The 21,042-nt window shown below is 38.9% G+C and overlaps 1 protein-coding gene across 1 annotated transcript; it reads left to right on the top strand.

Annotated features, from left to right (window-relative positions):
* The first annotated feature begins 1,043 nt into the window (after positions 1-1,043).
* POLE4 (DNA polymerase epsilon 4, accessory subunit) lies at positions 1,044-11,372 on the top strand. Its single transcript, XM_019750337.3, has 4 exons — positions 1,044-1,329; positions 2,010-2,094; positions 2,756-2,797; positions 11,053-11,372. The coding sequence occupies exons 1-4, from the start codon at positions 1,120-1,122 to the stop codon at positions 11,064-11,066; spliced, it is 351 nt and encodes a 116-aa protein (XP_019605896.3). The 5' UTR covers positions 1,044-1,119; the 3' UTR covers positions 11,067-11,372.
* Positions 11,373-21,042: the final 9,670 nt, after the last annotated feature.

Here is a 21,042-nt window from a genome sequence, read left to right as displayed (position 1 = left end):
TCAAAAGTTCATCAGCTGAGCAAGGACAGTTGTTCTACACAGACTCCAGCCGTGGAGACTAGTCTGTCTGGCTGCCTCCCAGGCTTTGGGGGGAAAGACACTTAAAAGTCCGGTTTCACTAATAATATGAAGTGGTTATTTGCCATTTTTATTCTTTTTCTCAAGGAGATGCAGTGTTTTCCAGATATATGTGAAAAGTTATAATGGTAACATACAGAAGCAGCTAGAGAATCCAGTTGTCTTCTATTAAGGCAGACATTAAAGAGACTTTTCTCATTCAATGTTTTAAAAAAAGTTTTGTCATAAAAATGTTATTTACGTAAATATGTAATATATTAGTTATTTTAAATGAGTATTTTAAAACTTTTAATTTCGAACACAATAAATATCAATATAACCTACAGAGAAAGGCTCTTTGGGGTTCTCAATAATAAGAGTGTAAAGGGATCCTGTGAACAAAGTTTGAGAAGCAAAGCTCTGATGCAACTCGTGATTGAATAAATGTGAACGCCTTGTGATCACCAAGACTTCATGTTTTCCAGTCTCTATACCTTTCTGTCTGGACTGAACTTCTTCCATTTCTGCCTGCCAAAATCCTACCCTTCTTTCAAGAGCATCTTGTTCTCCTTGAAGCTAATCCAGATTTTACGGCCTCCTGGACACCTTCCTCCCCGCACGGTGGGCCTTCCGGGGACCTCCCTCCGGCACTTGCCCTTCTCAGCCTTGGGTATCACTCTGCGTCGACTAAGACTCTTGGCAGGCTGGTCTGGGTTCTTCCGGACTTGGGCGCTCCTCACGGAACCAGCGCGTCCCAGCCACCACGTTCACCAACTAAGGGGCGGTGCCTGGGCACAGCTAGGCCAGACGGCGCCGGAGAGTCACCAGGAACAGCAAGGGAAGCAAGCCATTGCAGCCAGTGGCGGGGAGGTGCGGCGGGACCCACAAAGACCCCACGCCTCGCGCGGTTCCTCACTCGCCCGGACTCCCGAGAACGTCTGGCTGGGCGAGGGGCGTGGCCACGCGCCACAGGGGCGTGGCCTCCAGCGCGCACGAGGAAAGGGGCCGGCGCCACATGCGCGCGCACAGCCGGCGGCCGCGCGCAGCAGACTCGGAGCCCGGATGGCAGCGGCGACAGCTGGAAGCGGGACGCCTCGGGAGGAGGAGGGCCCCAGTGGGGAGGCAGCGGCCCCGCATCCTCAAGCCCCTACGAATGCGCCCGGGGCTCGTCTCTCGAGGCTGCCTCTGGCGCGAGTGAAGGCCTTGGTTAAGGCAGACCCCGACGTGACGCTCGCAGGACAGGAAGCCATCTTCATTCTGGCACGAGCCGCGGTGCGGCGGGAGCGTGAGGCGCACAAGGAGGAGGGCGGGGAGCGTGGCGAGGGGCGGGGCTTAGTGGCGGCGTTGGGGAGGAGGAGGAAAAGGAGGGTCTGGGCGGGGTGTGCGGACGCTCGGGAGGTGAGGTGCTGGGGCTGGATGGATTCTGAGACGTGAATGTATGAAAGGAAGACATGAAAAGGCCACATACAGGAGTTGTATTTGTTAACACACCTGCCTCATCATGAGGTCCTGGACGACTTTAATTTGCATCTGCAGTGTCTAACAGAACTTGTAGGAGTCTCAAGTGAATTAGTGGGGTGCATTTACGAGTGAGGGAGAAGGGACGTGTCATGGGCTGCTGTGGGAGGGGAAGGGGGAATAGACCTTTATGAAGTCCAGGACAAGCTTCAGCTTCCCTGAGAACCTCCCCGCACATCCGAGCCCCCTTTCACTCCCTCCCCCCCACTCACAAAAAGAACTGTGCTAGAACCCTTTGATACAACAGATCCTCGAATGTCTTCGTTTTTGTTCAACGTTGTTTCCATATATTGATTGATGAGATGCCATAGGAACTTAATTGTTGTTTATATCCATTAGTCTAAGGTAAAATTGGTTTCATTATATGGCGTCCTTTCACTTCAAGTCGCAGAACCTATTGTGGATGTTAAGTACATCTCTTGTTTGCTTCATAGGAACTGTTTGTGGAGACCATTGCAAAAGATGCCTACTGCTGTGCTCAACAAGGCAAGAGGAAAACCCTGCAGAGGAGAGATTTGGGTAGAGTGTCACTGTGGTATCTGGCGTTGGGGGCAGACGGGAGGGCTGGGTGAGGCTTTCCCTTCATTGGTTGAGAAGGTGTCACTGTAAGATGAGACGTGCTGCAGGGTCTCTGTGGTGTTTTCTGTTGGACTGCCACAGTGCCAGAAAGCCCTATCTTTAGATTCTCTATGCTTTGGGTTGCTGGAGGGTGGTGGGACAAAGAATGAAAGGCGTCTAGCTGTTGCCAAAGCTGACTAGACTCCTTTATGCTTTGCCGTGTTATACCAGGCTTGACATTTCTTTTTCCTCTAGAAACTGGGGGTTTGATTTCTGACTCTTCTTTCTAGCTGGTAACTTTCACATATGTGTAAGCTTTCGTATACTATATTCTCACTTTCCCTGCTACATTGCCAAACTCTTTTCCGATGACTTTCAGAGCAAAGAGATTCCCCTCACTGAACAGTATTTGCCCAGGCTTTTCTTACTCTGCTAGAGAGACAGCTGATATGTAAGATTTGGTAGTGGAGTAGACATGGATCTCAAAGTAGCAAAGGGACAAATTTTATAATTGTCCTGATTTGCATAAAGCCTCATGCCCTTCCCTGTCTGGGTTGTGCTTTTGGGGGGTGATGTCCAAATGACCAGAGGTAATCAGGTGTCCTTTTACCTTGTGTTTCAGATAATGCGATAGAAGCTGTGGATGAATTTGCTTTTCTGGAAGGTGAGTTCTCTATCAGTGAGTAATTGTATCCACTTGTCTTTTCCATGCTAATGATCTGAGTTCAAAACCTTATAAAATGGATGCCTGGTTCTTCCTTGTTTGTGATAATTCTTTCTCTCTATTTTCTGTTAAGATAGGAAAAACTAACTGGCTACATCTGGTGAGATTTATTACAGCATTTGTAACTCCCTTGGTGAATTAGAACTTCTACCTGAAAATTGCTAACTATAAAGAAATGGGAAGGAAATAAAGACCAGTGGAGTTAGGTGGAGTCTGAAGTTTGAGTCCTATTTTGATCTCCATCCCTGGGTACAAATCTTCCCCCCCATCATAATGATAGAGATCAAAGACAGTTGCCGACATTTAAAGGATTACTTCTTGTTCCTTTTTCTCCTTCAACAGTCTGTGTTAAGTCATTATTTTGCTGCAGTGAGATTCTGTACTTGCCTGTGTCTATTTGTTCTTAGAAATTTTAGATTAACTCATGTGTGCTAGCTAAATCTTGTCATTGAAATAGCAAGTATTTGAAATACATCATTTTAGCTACCTTCTCTCAGCACTATTTCTGCTACTTAATTCCCAGTTCTGATTAGTTTACTCTTCCTTATACTACTCTGATTGAATGGTTTTGTGAAAGCCAGGCACCTTCATTTCATTCTCATTTTCACCATACCAAGGTGTTCTCATTACCTCCTCAAAACCTCATTACCTTCAGAAATCTTTTCTTGATTTATTTCATTATTTTTATGCCTTTGTTTTGCATCTCTGTATCAATCCCAGCTCCTGGCCCTTTGGATATATTCTTTTAAATGTTTTTAAAGATACATTCCCATGATCATCTTCATATATTTTCTTCATTTTTAGATCATTCTTAAGCCTCTCTTTCTGCCTACTCATTTTTCTTAAAAATAACTTGTTAGCTGTCTACCTAAGGCAGACAACTTCTTGTGACTGACTTCTTATAAGTTCTCCAATCAGAAATGTTGCACCCTACTCTACCTGCGCACTTTAAATTACCAGTTCTTTAAAGAGGTGATCAATATGACTAGATTTGTATTTTAAAGACATAATGCTAGTGCCCTGTGGATCATAAATTGGAGGGTGCCAGGAGTAGAAGTGGAGAGATCTTAGGTAGTTTTCCGCTCTAGCTCCTCCCATGGCATGATGCTTAGCTTGGATTTTAAAAAAATGACCATTTATTGAATGGTGGAAATGTTCATTTTCATCTTCCAATCCAATGATCTCAGTAGTGGACCCCTCTGCTCTATCCGAATACAATAAATACACTGGTAATTAGAATTTTGGCCCTGTGACTACAGTCCGTATTATATTGTACCTTGTAAAATAAGTTTTGTGTCCTCAGTACGTGTTTTAAGTGGGAATCGTCTTTTTCTCTTTTAATAAAGGCAGTATATAGCCATGCTTAAAAATAAAATAGTTACCTAATGGTTTATAATGAAATGCAACTGCTGCCCCTCACCCTTGTGTTGTTTCTGTTTTTAGCTTCAGGTGGTTGCTTATATTTCTAGACAATAAGCTTCCTCCTTGGTTTACCAGCTACAGATGTTAATCTGTTGATTTCCTGCTATGGTAAATGAAGATTTGGCTAACCTATACTACCCCATAAATCTCTTCCCTCTTTCTGTTTTTTGGTAGTTGTATCATTTTTAGTTCCTTTGTTATCTTTACAGTTTATATAACATACTAAAATATCTATGTTTTTGTTGAACTCAACTCTCAACATATTTTTTGTCTTTCCACTTTATAAGGTATAACTATTAGTGCATCTGTCCCTTTCCTGTTTTTAGCCCACTTCTAGCTTTCCCTTTGTGTCATATATACTTGTACTTTGACATTGGCAAGGCTGATATCTTATCACAATTAAATCTTCCTTCCTTTATCTGTAGGTTGAGTGTAGAAGTTGAAAAACAGTACCGTAAATAGTCTTTCTCTACCTTTTCTGTCCCTTAGTCCCTCATACAGACCCCTCACCTCACCTGCAAATGTTGTTAGGCTCTTGTGTAATCTTGATATTTTATGCATATATGCGTATATATGTATATTCTTTTCTAAGCCTTTCCTTATGAACTTTTAACACAAAGAACAAATGCAAAGTCAATAAATAATAAAATGAACACCATTGTAAACACCAAGTAGGCCAAAAGATAGAATAGTGTCAGTCCCCAGAAGTTCCATATATATTGTTTCTTTATCACATCTTTTCAGGCCCTGCCCTGACATAACTGTATCCTGACTTTGGTAGTTACTTCCTTGATTGTCTTTATAGTTTACCACATGAGCATGTATCCCTAAATACTAGGGTTTAGTGATATCTTTTCTTTCAACTTTCTATAAATGAAACTAAACTATGCATTCATTGGTCAGCACCTGGCCCTAGCTGTTTTCTTTAGGTTAACACATTTTTGAGGTTCATCTTTGTGGTTGCACATGTCTCTAGTTCGTTCATTTTCTTTGCTGTATGGCATGCCATTCATTGTGTGACAATAGCACAGTGGAACTATTTTAATGTGGATATTTGCATAACTTTTTTTTTTTTTCTATTATGAACAATTTGCTGTGAACATCCTTGTACATGTGTCTAGGTGTGTGTGTAGAAAATTTCTGGGACATAGGATATGTATATATCCTTTTTGTAGGTACTGCCAAATGTCCTGGATATCTGAGTCATATTTCTACCAACAAGCAGTATATGGTAATTCCCATTGCTCCTCATTCTCACCAACAATTGGTGTTATCAGAGTTTTGACTTTTGCTAATCTGGTAGGAATGTAATTGCATTGTGGTTTTAATTTGCATTGCCTCGATTACTGGTTACATTGAGCATCTTTTCATGTGCATTTCCATTTTTTGTCGAGGGTGGGTATTTTATTTTTCTCTTGGATATCTTGTCTTTTTCTTAGTAATTTATACTACGTATATAATCTGAATAGGAATTTTATTCAGTATACGAGTAGCAAATATCTTTTCCTGGTTTATGATTTGGCTTTTTACTCTTTAGGATATCTTTTGATAAACATGAGTTCTTAATTTAAGGTAGTCAAGTCTATTTTTTCCTGTATATAGTGCTATTTGTGTCCTGTTTAGTAAGACATTTTTCCCTAACCCAAGGTCATGAAGACATTCTCCTACATGCTAAAGTCTTTATAGTCTTGTCTTTCATAACACTAGAGTTGACTTTTTGTCTGTCAGATTGAGGTAGGGGTCTAATTTCTTTTTTTTCCCTTCATATTTAGATATCTACTTAGACATATCATTTTCTCTTTAGTGCTACCTTAGTTATAAATCAAGGCTGTTTCTGGGCTTTCTGTTCTCTCATTGATCTATTTGTCTATTCTCATGTTAGTACTACACTGTTTCAAATATAATAGCTTTATCTAAGAGAGCAAATCTTCCCACTTTGTTCTTTAGTGTTTTGGCTATTTTTGATTCTTTGCATTTTCATATATATTTTAGAATATGCTTGTCAAATTCCACAAAAAGGGATACTAATTTGGGTGGCATTGAATCTATAGATTACTTTTGGGAGAAATGATACCTTTATACTAGTGAATCTTCCAGTCCATGAATATGGTATATGTCTTAATTTATTTAGATTTTTAATTTTTTAAATTTTTTTTATTTTACCTGAAAAAGTCTTCACATATATTGTTAGATGTTTTACTCTAAGTACTTAATATTTTTGATGTTATTGTTAGTGGTATCTGTCTAAAACATTTCATTTTCTAAATGTTGCTGGTATATAGAAATATAATTAATTTTTTTATATGTTAATTTTGTACCTAGCATCTTGCTCAGCTTTTATTAATTCTAATGATTTATCCATTGATACTTTTGGATTTACGTAATTATACAGTAATATCTGCCATTAATGACAATTATTTCTTTTTTCGTGCATTGTTGCACTGCCTAAAATCTCCAGTATAGTGTTGAGTAGAAGTGGTGATAGCAAAGGGAAAGCTTTCAGTGTTTTCCCAGTAATTATGCTTACTGTTGGTTGTTCTGTGGAATAACAGAATGCAAATGTTGCATCGTTTATGAGAGAGATTGACATTTTTAAAAAATACGGTATGTGAGTCTCATGAAAATTAGTTGGAGAGTGTATCCTTTTTATCTATTCTCTGGAAAACTTTTTGAAAACGTAGAATGATCTGTTTGAATGTTTGGTGGAATTCACCGATGAAGCCATCAGGGCTTGGAATTTTCTTTGTGGGAAGATTTTTGATTATTGATTGAATTTTTTTCAGTGATATTAGGACTATTTTGGTTTTCTTTATTTTCTTGAGACAATTCCTCCCTCAACCCCCCAGGAATTACAGTTTTTCTAGAAATTTGTATATTGCATTTAAATTTTCAAATGTATTTGTATGAAGTTCTTCATAGTATCCTTTTATTATCTTTGCAATGTATATAAGGTTTTTATTGATATGCCCCTTTTAATTCTTTGTATTATCAGATCCTTTTCCCTCTTATCCTTGATCATTTTCACTAGAGGTTTATCTATTTTCTTAGTCTTTTCAAAGAACCAACCTTTGCCTTTGTTGATATTCTCTAGAACATATTTTTGTTATATATTTCATTAGGTTCTATGTTATTTCTTCTCTTTTACATTTTCAGTGTTTAATTTGCTCCCCTTTTCCAACTTCATAAGGTGGATCTTGAGTTCATTAATTTTTAGACTTTTTCTGTACTAATACATTTTAAAATATAAATTTCCCACTAGGTTCTGCTCTCACTGTATCTCACAAGTTATAATAGGTAATATTTTTATTATCAGTTAATTTGAAATATTCTTAATTGCTTTTTTGGCCTATGGGTTATTTAGATGAATATTTCTTCATATCCAAACATGTGAGAATTTTATAGTTATCTTTTTTGTTGTTAATGATAATTGCATTATGTTCAGAAAATATACCCTAATATTTCTGTCCTTTTGAATATTTGAAACTTGCTTTATGGCCCCAGTACATGGTCAACCTTGTGAATGTTCCGTGTTTGCTTGAAGAAAAGGTATATTCTGTAGTTACTATGTATAATTTCAAGTTTAGTTATTGCCTAGTTCAGGTTTTCTTTGTTCTCACTGAATTTCTTTTGTCTTCTTATTTCATCAATTCTTGAGAGTTGTGTGTTCAAGTCTCCTACTATGATTATAGACTGTTTCTACTTAAATTTCTCAGTCTAGTTTTCCTTTTTCTATTATGAGATTATGTGATTAGGTATATATATTTTTACATTGTTATGTATTGTGATTGAGTCTTTTATATTTATAAATTGACCATTGTTACTTCTAGTAGTGCTTTCCGCCTTAAAGTCTATTTTGTCTAATATTATTAAAGCTTACTAGCTTTCCTTTTTTACTATTTGCATAGTATGTGTTTTTTCATCTTTTTATTCTTACCTTTCCATATCTTTGTAAACAGTATATAATGTGTTTTCTCTCCATATTTTTTCCTTTTTCTGAGTATAATTTATTCCATTTTTTCCCTCTTATCAGTTTGGAAATTATATACTCTTTCTAGTCTTTTAATTGTTACTCTTCAGTTACTACATGCATCCTTAATTTATCAAAGCCTAATGTTAGTACTTTTCCCCTCAATCTCAACAAAATTGGATCTTAGAATTCATTAACGCCATTTACAAGTCGCTTTTCTGACACACTTATGTTACTGTCATGTATTTTTGTTTTGTCTTTGTCAATCCACTAAGGCGTTATTATTCCTATAATTATAAAGTTAGTGACTTATGGATTTGTCCACATACTACTATCATGGGTCTTCTTTCCTTTCTATAGTTTTGACCCTCCATTTGTGATCATTTCCTTTCTTTCTGAAGTAAATCCTTTAGAACTTCTTTAGTTCGGCTCTTCTGATAGCTGAATGTCTGCCATTTGTTTTGTTTTGTTTTGTTTTTGTATAAACATGCCTTTATTTTACTTACATTGTTGAAAGATGTTTTGCAGAATATAGAATTCTAGGTGGAAAGTTATTTCATCACATTGAAGTTATTCTTTTTTTTGGGTTTCTATTGTTTCTGTTGAGAAGTCATCTGTTCTTATACTTTTGAAGCTAATTCATCCTTTTCACTATATGCTTTTTAGATCTTTGCCTGTGATATTTCTGTAGTTCCATTCTGATATAGTTAGGTGCAGATTTCTTATGTAGTCTGCTTAGGGTTGTTAAATCTGTGGATTAATGTCTTTCATCTCTCCTGGAGAATTCTCAGCCTATTACTGTTCAAATATTGGCTCTACTTTGTTTTTTCTATCTCTTTTCTCTCTGGGATTCCTATTAAACATATGTTAAAACTCAACCATAATTGTGTCTCTCCATGATGCATTCTGTGTAATTTTTCTGACCTTGCAGTTTATTAATTCTCTCTTCAGTGGTCTCATCTCTAAACTTTTCTGTTGATTTTTTTAGTTTCACATTTCTTTTCAGCTTTGCAAATTCCCTTTAGTTATTTTTCAGATTTATTTGTGACTTAATTGTTTGTATTTTCTGCAGACATTTTGTAGCTTGTCTTTTATTTTTTAAAATATAGTAAGCACAGTTGTTTTATAGTCTGTGTCCATGGTCTTTTTTTTTTTTTTTTCTATATGCCTAGTTATCTCAGTATATTGTTCATTGTACTTGAAAAATTATTTGTTGGATAATTTAAGAACTGTTGATGAAACCTTTCTCCAGAGAAGATTTTCATGTGCTTCTGTAGGGCACCTTAATTTATTTATCAGTGCAGGATCTCCTTAATCCAGAACCAAGATTTGAGGATTCGTGGGCCCTTGTGGTGATATGAACCCTAACTGTAGGCCTGTGAGAGGGCTGATTTAATTCTTTGACAGTGTAGCCATTTGGGGGACTCCAGTTTTTAAGGGGGTGGGACATTTTATCAGACCTTCCTACTTGGCAGACTCTGGGATTTGACTCTTGGTTCGCTGAGCCTGCCAAAATTGTAGCAGTCTGTCAGCTCCATCTTTTGGATTGGCAGATACCCTCAGGTCAGAAGTAGCTTTGAAGGCTGGATTTACTTTGCATTCTTGCCTTTTCTAGATTTTGGATTTGCCTTTTCTTGACGCTTCTTCAATGCCTAAAGGATTTTCTTTTAAAAAACATTTTAATTAGCTTCATCAGTTGAGCTCAGCAGGAATTTGCATTATTGCTTTATTAAGAAAAATAAATTTTGGTCTCTCACTTTGTAGGCTTTCTTTAAATGCCTGGTAATTTTCATTCAACTTAAGAAAGAGTGAATAAAAAGCCTGTTGGAAAGTGTGTGTGTGTGGTTTTAGCCTTTCAGAGTTACTTTAGGATGAACAGGGATGGGACCAGATGTTAGGCTGGTAGCCCCCCAAAGGCCAGAATGCAGAAAGCTTTACTGTGAGGAGCTGGCATTTTCAGAAGCTGTTCTAGTTCTCCAGATAATTCACATAGTTCTTAAGAGAGCCCTCTGATTTCCCTTCCCCCACCCCCAAGTTAGGTTTAAATACTTGTTTTCTGGTAGTGCTTTATGCAAAGTGGCTTGTGGGGTCAGTTGTTTCTCATATAAACCCTTGAGTCATTAACCCATTTAGCCTTGAGTCTCTTTCTATCATTACTGGTGTCTGAATCTGCAGCCTCCCCATGGGTCTCCTAGGTAGATGGGCTCCTACCCTCCTGCAGCTCTCTCTGTATAATATTTCTAGGCTCATTTTTCCTCTGCGCTATTTATAAACATATTTCAGTGAGATTGCTGTTACTCTACTTATTGTTGAAATCTCTTAACTACTGATGGACCCCTCCCCCCCATTCTTTGTTGTAGATTTATATCTTTTTTTAAACCATTTTTCCTTTTGAATGGAATCTTAGATGGAAGGGCATAGAAACTTGTGGGCTCAGTCTCCCGTCTTCAACTGGAACTTCCTCAAAAGATTATAAACTCTTGGTTTAATGAACTTATCTCATGTATTTTGTATCACTCACCCCTTGTATGGTCTCCGTAAATGCTCACTAACAACATTTTCTTAGCCCTTTTCCCACCTCTAATTCTAACTCTCCAGACCAGCATGCTTAATTCCCAACTGCCCACCCTTTGTACTGACAGGTTTAGCTCCGAGGAGCTTTTGGATTGGATTCTTCAAATCACATGTTTTGGTCTTAGAAAACTGCCAATGCCAAAGCAGCTTGCACTTGAACCTTGCCCAGTTTGTTACACTCATCCAGCTCTCGAGACACCTTGCTTTAACACATTGCTCTTTGTCTTTTTAGGTACTTTGGATTGATTGCTGAGCTGGGCAGTTTTTGAGGCTTCACCTGCATCCTACACCTAGCTCTCCGCAGGCCTCAGCTGTGAAGACTAGAGTCCTTGGAATGTTGCACTCACACACTTTTCCTGTTCTACCTTCACCTAAGCTGGAATAAACGGAGCTCTCACCTGTTAGTTTTTCTGTGCAAGGTCTCTCACTGCTTATGTCTTCCGTTTGTGGCCTGGATGCAGCTGCTGCTGCACGGCGCAGAGAAAGAAAAGGATTTGTGTAGGTTGCTTAATGAATGATAAAGACCAGAATAAAGGTCGCTGATCAACTTTAGGAGAGTATGTTTTATAGTCTTGGCTTTGTTCTCGCCACCATGACTGGAGAACTACCATGCCCAGTCACAGACCTGCCCCATCTCCCCTCCCAGCCATTCTAAATCCCAATCTTTCCATTTATTTGTTCTTCATTTTTCCAGCATGTCACCAGAATCTGGTTCCAGAATTTACTGGATACCACTTAAGGTCTTCATAAGTTCAGATAAATGTGATCCTAGGTTTAAAAGTAATTAAGAAATTTTAACAGCTTTATTGAGATCTAATTCACATACCAGACAATTCATCCATTTAAAGTGTACATTTCAGTAGTTTTTAGTATATTTACAGTTACGTGCAGCTATCACCACCATTTTAGAATATTATATAAATGGAATCACAATATGTGGAATTTTGTGTGTGGCTTTCATGTAGATAATGTTTTCAAGGTTTTTCTATGTTATGGTATGTATCAGTACCAATTCCTTTATTTTTATTTTTTAATTGTAAAATATACATAAAGTTTACCATTTTAACCATTTTTAAGTGCTACAGTTTTGTGGTATTAAGTATATTCACATTATTGTACAACCATCACCATCATCCATCTCCAGAACATTTTTCATCTTCCCAAACTGAAACTGTACCCATCAAACAATAACAGCCAATTCTCCCCTCCCCCAGTCCCTGGCTAAATTTTGGTTTTTGAGGGGAAGGTGTGGGTGACACAGCAGGAAGGAGGCAGAATATTTGGAAAATAGTGGTCAAGGAAAGCTGCAGGAATCCTTGGAGAATGAGTTGTAAGAATTTTTGGATCGAGTATTGCAAAGTTCACAGATCTCCCTAGAAAAATGCACACATGCTCAGTCCTGTAATGTGTTGTAAATAAACTTTATTTTAGAATAATACTAGATTATGAGAAAAGTTGCAAAGATAGTGCAGAGTTCTTGTATACCTGTCATATAGTTCACCTGTTGTGGACAACTTACAGTGTCGGGTTCGTTTGTCAAAACTAAGAAACTGACATTTATATGTTGCTATTAACTAAACTCCAGACTGGATTTCTCCCATTTTCCAATTAATGCATTCTTTTCCAAATCCAATCCAGGATACTACATTACATTGACTTGTTACGTCTCCCAGTCTCCTCTGATCTGTGACGGTTTCTCTGTCTTACCTCACTTTTCATGACCTTGGCAGTCTCATTAGCACTGGTGAAGTCCCCTGTAGAATGTCCCCCAACATGGGTTTGTGTGTGTTTCTCGTGATTAGTTTCATAACTTTTTATTTAATTTCAGGGTTTGCACAGACCCCTGAGGCCCTTCAGTGGGCCTCCTATTATTGCAAATAGGAATTTAAAATGGCATGCTGCCCTTTTTAAAAGGTGAATTCAAATTAGAGATTGCAGCCCATTAGTGGGACATGAAATCGATGTAATGTGTTGCTACTGGCATTTAAAAATAATATATTAAAGGCATCAGTGTTGAATTGAGTAAGGGCAAGTATTTTAATTTTTGTTTCATTCGTGTGTGTGTGTATATTAGGTAACTGTGTGAAACATGGTGGGTGGAATGTTCGCCCCCATTACCTTCACTCCTGGTGTCATGCCTATGAATATGTTTGTGACATGGTAAAGATGTGCAGGATACTTTGGAAGCAGTGTGGATTCAGTTCCAGGCCACTGCGATAAAGCGAATATGGCACTAAAGTGAGTCACACAATTTTTTGTTTCCCAAGTGTAAAATTGTTTACACTGTAGTTTATTAAGTGTGCAATGGCATTATGTCTGTAAAAACATACTGTACATACCTTAACTAAAAAAATGCTTTATTGCTAAAAAGTGCTAACCATCACCTGAGCTTCAGTGACTTGTCTTTCTGCTGGTGGAGCGTCTTGCCTCGGTGGTGATGGCTGCTGACTGATGGGGGGTTGCGGAAGGTTGGGGTGGCTGTGGCAATTTTAAAAAATAAGACCATAGTGAAGTGTGCTGCATCTATTGACTCTTTTTTCATGAACAATTTCTGTAGCATGTGATGCTGTTTAATAGCATTTTGCCCATAGTAGAACTTTTAAAATTGGAATCAATTCTCTCAAACCCTACTGCTGCTTTATCAACAAAGTTTATGTAATATTATAAATCCTTTGTTGTCATTTCGAATCAATTCTCTCAAACCCTACTGCTGCTTTATCAACAAAGTTTATGTAATATTATAAATCCTTTCAACAATTTTTGCAGCATCTTCACCAGGAGTAGTTTCCATCTCAAGGGAACCACTTTGTTTATCCATAAGAAGCAACTATTACTTTTATCATGAGATTGCAGCAATTCAGTCACATCTTCAGGCTCCACTTCTAATTTTAGTTCTTGTGATTTCCACCATATCTGCAGTTACTTCCACCACTGAAGTCTTGAGGTTACCATAATAAATATAATACTAATGAGAAAGTTTGAAATATGAGAATTACTAAAATGTGACAGACATGAAATGAGCAAAGACTGTTCGAAAATGGAGCTGATAGGCTTGCTTAATGCACAGTTGCCACAAACCTTCAATTTGTAAAAAACACAATGTATGTGAAGTGCAATAAAGTGAAACAAAATATGGTATACCTGTAATTAAGGTTACTAATCAGTTGACTTTAAAATAGATTATGCTAGATTATCTGGGCAGCCCCAAAGTAATCATACAAGCCCTTAAAAGCAGAGCTTTCTCCTGGTTGAGAGGAGAGAGAGGAAGTTATAGAGATGTGGCAGAGGAAGATGTCAGAAAGATTCAAAACATAAGAAAGACTTGAGCCACTGTTGCTGGCTTTGTTGATGGAGAGGGCCACGAGCCAAGGAATGTGGGCAGCCTTTAGAAGCTGAGAACAATCTCGGGATGATAGCCAGCAAGGAAATGACTTCAGCCCCACAACTGCGTTGAACTGAATTTTGCCAGTAATTTGTATGGTCTTGGAAATGGATTTTCCTTTAGGGCCTCCAGATAGAGTCCAGGCCAACCAATGCTTCAACTTTGGCTTTGTGAAACCCTGAGCACAGAATCCAGCCACACTGTGCCAGACTTCTGGCCTGCAGAACTGAGATAATACTGGAGTGTTGTTTTAAGCTCCTGAATTTGTAGTAATGATGTATTTCTTATTGGGAGTCGAGGTGAAAAAACAACAAAACTGGAAAATATTGCTGTAGTGTTAAGGATCCTGGATGAGGGTCAGGAGACTGGTTCTCATCTCGCCACTCCCATTACCTTAGATGACAGTGTGCCAATCACCCTTCTGGAGTTTTCTCTCTTGTCAGCTGAGTGTGTTATTCTAAAGTTTCTTCCACATGGCATATTTTTCTTTTAGGAGCTGCTTGATTTTTTTTCAGTAAAATTCACTCCCTTTAGTTTACATTTCTATGAATTTTGATAAATGCATATAATCACCATCTCAATCAAGGTATAAAACAGTTAACACACAACAAAAATTCCCTCTTGCTGCGTTTTTATAGTCCTCTCCCATCCCACTGGTGCCCCAGCCCCTGGCACCCACTGATCTGTTTATTGCCCCCATCGTTTTGCCTTCGTAAATGGAATCATACGCCATGAAGACTTTTGAGTCTGGCTTTAATTCAGCATAATGCATTCGAGATTCATCTAGGTTGTGTGTATCAGTAGTTTGTTCCTTTTTATTGCTGAGTAGTATTCCATTGTATGGAATGTGTGTGCCATTATTTTGTTTATTCATTCCCCAGTTGAGGGATATTTGGGTTTCTAGTTTTCAGTGACCACGAATAAAGCTGCTATAAACATTTGCATACAGGTGTTTGTATGAACATAAGTTTGTATTTCTCTTGGGTTACTACATAGATGTGGGAATGCTTGATCTTATTGTAAATGCATGTTTAATTTTTAAAGAATCTGCCCAACTGTTTTCCCAAGTGGCTGTACCATTTTGCATTTGTATCAGCTGTGTTTGAGAATTGCAGTTATTCTGTGTCCTTGCTAGCATTTGGTATTAACTTAAAAAAAAATTTTTAAACCATTTTGATAGGTGTGTACTGGCATCTCATCGTGGTTTTAATTTGCATTTCCCTAATGATTAATATGTTGAGCACTTTTTCATGTACATATTTGTCACTATATGACTTCTTTGATGAAGTGTCTGCTGTCATTTTCTGCCTATTTTTAAAATTGGGTTGATTTTTCTTTTAATTGAATTTTGAGAATTCTTTGTATATTCTGGATACAAGTCCTTTACAGATGTGTTATGCAAATATTTTCTCTGAGTCTCACCTGGCATTGCTATTTGTTTTTAAAGATTTTATTGGGGAAGGGGAACAGGACTTTATTGGGGGAACAGTGTGTACTTCTAGGACTTTTTTCCAAGTCAAGTTGTTGTCCTTTCAGTCTTAGTTGTGGAGGGCGCAGCTCAGCTCCAGGTCCAGTTGCCATTGCTAGTTGCAGGGGGCACAGTCCACCATCCCTTGCAGGAGTCGAACTGGCAATCTTGTGGTTGGGAGCCCACTGGCCCAAGCGGGAATCGAACAGGCAGCCTTCGGAGTTAGGAGCATGGAGCTCCAACCGCCTGAGCCACCGGGCCGGCCCGCATTGCTATTTTTAATCCTATAAATAATTATTAACTGCCCTCAGTCCTGTTGGTGAAATGACTTAAGCAAGGCCCCTGTGGCTTCCAGGGGGCTCCTTGCTTTATGTTTCTGAATGAGGCCTGAGGAAGAGCAGGGCTTCCCTCATGATCAGCTACTCCTGCGCCTTCTTTCTCCTGCCTTGTGGTTTATCTATTAGTCACAGGCTAGTGGGGCAGAAAGGGAAGCTGTGTTGTCAGGGTAGTTGGCTGGGTGAGTGAAAATGGAGTTTCCTGGTGTCTTACTTAGGTCACACATGGGTTTGGGGAAAGGCAAAGGAGACTGTCACTGGGTATTAAGTGGGGTGAAAGCCTAATAAAGCTACTGAAACCAGATGTACTATATGAAAGCCTCATATTAAAAATGAATAAGGTCAAATCATGCTGAAAAGCAGATTTTGTCCCTGTTCCTTCTTTCTCTGTGTCTGAACCAAGATCTGGCATTGCTCACTCAGGGTTAGATAACTGAACAACCCAGTGCTTAAAGCATTTTTCTTTATTTCCCCAATTAAATGGCCCAGAATATTGTACCTCATATTGAATATATTTTTACATTTTAGAGTTTTATGTTTCTTCCTGCTTTCCCATAGGAATCTTATTTCCCCTATCAGATCTATAAAATTTAGGTAACTTGGGATCGTCAAGAAATAATGAGTGGTAAACTGTGAGCATGCATATGTGATTCAGGATGGTGGAGTGAATATGCCTCTGTTATGAAATAAATGAACAATTGTTTTTCCCAAGTTCATACAAATTAGCAAAATATTTTACCTCAATAATCAAACAAGGAATAGGGCACATTACAGTGCCACGAACTTCAACAAGTGTCCAAATAAGGAATGACATGGAAGACCTTGGAATTGAGAGGAAGTGCATCACATAGAAAGGATCCTAACCCCATCTTCTAGAAGTCATAACTGTGTGTCATCAAAATCCTGAGAATTCCTATTTACACCCTCAGTCAGGAGAAAAGAAAGCTGAGGAGTATCTCCTTTCCCCTTTTCTGACTGGAGAGAAGCGAAATGGTTGCTGGGAGAAGTGGGTGAGGCAGATGCAAGTGAACCCTTTTCTGAGGCTGTGAGGACTCTAGGCTAGACTAGAGGATGACCCAAAGGGCAAGCAAGGGCACGGTGTGTAAGGAGATTGGACTACAGCCTCCAGCAAGGTGGAGTGAGCCCCAGTACAGTAAATTAACCTCCTTCTAAGTCCACCTTTTAAGCCCACCTTCTACTCATCACACCTTCAGCCTACAGGAAAAGTATATAGAACAGGACATATATATCCAGCCCTCAAACTGTAGCTTCCTAGACAACAAAGGGTGGGAAGTACAGTGGCTAAGAAAATGTATGCTGGAACCAGAATGCCTAATTTCTAATCTGCCTCTGCTACTTACAAGTTACTTGAACAAGTTACTTTCAACCTCTTCAGGTACCTAAAGTTCTTCGTCTGTAAAATGGGGATAGTAATAATACCTCAGCATTCTTGTGAGGATTAAATAGGTTAATATATAGAAAGTGTTGTAATAGTGACTGGCACATAGTAAGTGCCATGCAGCTAAGTGTTAGATAATATTGCTGTTATTATTATATCAGAGCAAATAAAAGGTCTGTGCATGAACAGAGTGAAAATAAAGAGCACAACTATATAAACAAGAAAAAGCAAAACAAACAAAAAACTGAAACAGTGTCTAAACCAGGGGTGTCCAAACTGCGGCCCGTGGGCCAACTGCGGCCCACAATCCATTTTTAATTGGCCCACAGCAAATTCCAAAAATGTATTTAGTTTACTTAAATAAACCAGGTGAGGCAATACGTACTTCACCTCGAGTGAGTGGCCCAGCTGTTTGTGTATTTTACCGCATATGGCGCTTGGTAAAAAACATTGAAAAAAGTTTGGACACCCCTGGTCTAAACCATAAGACATTCAGTCTAGACTCTAGAAGAAACATAGCTCAAGGAACAGAAGAAAATGCCTCACGAGTGTTAACAGATTACAGGGTAACATAATAATATAAATTCCATAAAATAAGTGTTTAAAAGCTAAGTTATATATTAAAAAAAGGAAAGGGAGTTTGCAGACCTCACTTTTCATTGCCAGGAATCAATCTATACTATGTAAAATGACAACATACAATAAAAAATGACTTTAATTTCTTAAATCTTTTTGTAGTCTCTCCTTAACCTTAGAAGAATGTTTTAGGAAATCATTTTTCTTATGCTGAAGAAATATTTGACATTCGGCATAATTAAAGTTTATTTTCACCTGAGTTTTTGACTTCTGTTAAATTTTAACAAAGCAACTTTAGTATTTTGTAATTAAAATTGCAGTTGTAGTATTATTTTATGTAAAAGTATTTCTATTTACTTATCTACTTATCTTACTCATCTTTTTCCATGGAAATATGCTTAGGGTGATTTTTAACTATTGTTTATGAAAGATACTTGTTTCTAGGTGGTAGAAATTCTTTTTAAAGCTCTAGCCGTGTTCTTTTCTGCATTATTTCTTATACAGTGCAAGCTGTTATGATGCAAAGAGGAACCAGTACTAGGAGGAGATTAGAAAAGTTTTTTTGATACTGAGTTGCGACTAGCGAATAAAATCTCTGGGCTGGAGATGGCTTCCCCACGTATTGCCTATTGGTTTCCCAGGAGCGATAAAATCTCCCAATTTTCTGGAAGCCAGATTACATTTTGTCTTCTTTGTGTTCTCTGTGACCTGAGCTGTGGCAGCTACTCTGTGGAGGAGGGTTCTCTGTACCAGTACAGGAGCTAGAGCCCCAGAGGCAACAAAGATCTATTTGTAGCGTGCTACAATTTACTGTGCACTCTCATGCTTTATTATTTCCACTTCACAGAGGAGGATATAGGCCCAGAGATATTAAAAGAGCGAGCTTAAGTTCTCCCAGGTGCTAACTGTGATTTCATGATTCCAACAGCATTCTCTCTAGGAATGTCTGCGTCCGGCCACAGGATCTCCTCTTCCAGCTTGTCTACACGGGTGCGTGGTGTCCAGGTAGGTCCGGGAAAGTTGCCTTTTCGTCTTTGAGCTCCTTGTCTCACATCCAGTATATTGAAGAAGACAGCATGTTCAGGCAGAAATTGCGTGGAATCTGGAGTTAACAAATATATGTGTAAGTTAGCTCTCACTCTGCTTTTTCCCAGCTATGTAGCCTTGGGCAGGACATTCAGCCTTCCTAGGCCACCATTTCTCTAAAGGAAGAAACAGACATGAAAACGAGAAAGGAAACGTTTGGAGCAGCCATTGCCCGAAGGCCCTGTGCTATATGCGATTTACGTGCAGATGTCATTTACGTTTCCTGGCAACCCTGTGTGGTAGATACTATTGTTACCTTCATTTTACAAATGAGAAGATAGAGGCTTAGACCCAAGGTCACACAAGCAGTTAGAGTTAGAGCTGGGGTTTTGAATACAGTGTGTGTCATTCCAGGGCCTGTATTCTCGGCTACTTAGTCACACTGCGATGATCTCTAAGATCCTGGAAAGCTCTCGAAATGACATTTCCAGACAGGGGTGGAGGATGCCTGTGAGGGTGTTGCTGCTGTGAGGACTTACAACAGGCATCACACAACCTATTCAGCCTTCGATGGTGGCAGCAAACAAAGTGGCTTGCCGCCAGCTGGCTATCTTACTCACTTCCATGATATCTCGCCCGGTAAACTCCAGTTAGCAAATTGCTTGAGTTCTGCGGTCTTACCCCTCTGAAGGCAACTTTCCTAAAAACAAAATCTAGCCATGTTCCCAGATCTCTATTTCTTGAGGGCAAGTTGCAAGTATATAGAACTAGTTAGTGGCCAATAATTAATTCAGCTAATAAAATATCCTCTTTGGAGAGAGAAAGAGGGAGAGAGAGGGAGAGAGGGAGGGAGGGAGGGAGGGAGAGAGAGAGAGAGAGAGAGAGAGAGAGAGAGAGAGAGAGAGAGAGAGAGAATACTTTTGTTTGTCTCCACCTAACCTTGTCCTAGCATGTGATGTGCATGTTTTATATGTATTAGTGGCAGTATTTAAAATGTTACTTCAATAAAACGAAACAATCACCTATTCTAGGACCCAGCAATTCTAGGCATTTACTCAAGGGACATGAAAACACATGAAGAATTATACATGGATGTTATGGTAGTCTTATTTATAATAGCCCCAAACTAGAAGTAGCCTGGGTGCCCATCAACATGTGAATGGATAAACATACTGGTATATTCACATGATGGAATCCTGCTCAGTGATAAAAAGGAATGAAATACTGATATATTCAACAACGTGGATGAACTTCAAAGTATTATGCTGAATGGAAGCTTTACACAAAAGAGCAATACTATATAATTCCATTTATATGAAACTCTAGAACAGGCAAAATTAATTTATAGTGGAAAAAATCAGAACAGTGGTTGTCTCTGGGGGATGGAGGTAGGAACTGACTGGGAAGGGACATGAGTGCATGTTCTGTATTCTGTATCTTGAGAGGGGTGTGGGGCACATGGGTGGTTGTGCTTATCAAACTTCAGCAAATGGTGCACACGTGAGGATCCCTTCCCTGAAGGATCCTGTTGCCTCCAGAAGCGTTGTCTTCAGTTCCCATTGTGGACCAGCTGCTCTCAGTTATGGTATATTATAGGTGCGTTGATAAATCAATCATAAGTTAATTGTTACTAATAACAGTTATACTGGACTTTAAAATAAATTTATTAGCATGGGTTTAAGGCTCTCTCTAGATGAAGCCGTTCTCATGTACAGTTAAATGTACTTTCCTAATGGGAGCTTGTGGGTTCAGTTAGAGCTGGCTTGAACCTCAGAAGTGGTTTATCTCGGCGTGGAAGATTTCATGCAGTGAAAAGGAAACAAGTGTGAGATTTAAAGACTTTTTTATAATAATGTGCTCCAGTCTGTGAGCTATGGTGGGCTCTCCCAAAGAATTTGGAAATAAGAGGTAGGAAGATTGCCCTTTGAGAGTGGAACCTTGAAGTCAAGTACTTCAGAGGCTGAATTGCTCCCAGACTCCACTAGATCTGATCAAATCTATGTAGAAGAACGTGCCATCCAGTAGGGGGCACTGGT

This window comes from Rhinolophus sinicus, chromosome 2 (genome assembly GCF_057876585.1).
Source record: "Rhinolophus sinicus isolate RSI-liver-muscle chromosome 2, RSI-T2T, whole genome shotgun sequence".
Lineage (NCBI taxonomy): Eukaryota > Metazoa > Chordata > Mammalia > Chiroptera > Rhinolophidae > Rhinolophus > Rhinolophus sinicus.
Note: the sequence above shows the minus strand (reverse complement) of the source record. Positions and strands in the feature narration are given on the sequence as shown.

Bases quoted from the DNA above. Each gene is read 5' to 3' on its own strand.
- POLE4 (XM_019750337.3), top strand. From the start codon at position 1,120: ATGGCAGCGGCGACAGCTGGAAGCGGGACGCCTCGGGAGGAGGAGGGC. The intron at 1,330-2,009 runs GTGCGGCGGGAG...TTTGCTTCATAG, and splicing joins TCATTCTGGCACGAGCCGCG to GAACTGTTTGTGGAGACCAT. The intron at 2,095-2,755 runs GTAGAGTGTCAC...CTTGTGTTTCAG, and splicing joins CCTGCAGAGGAGAGATTTGG to ATAATGCGATAGAAGCTGTG.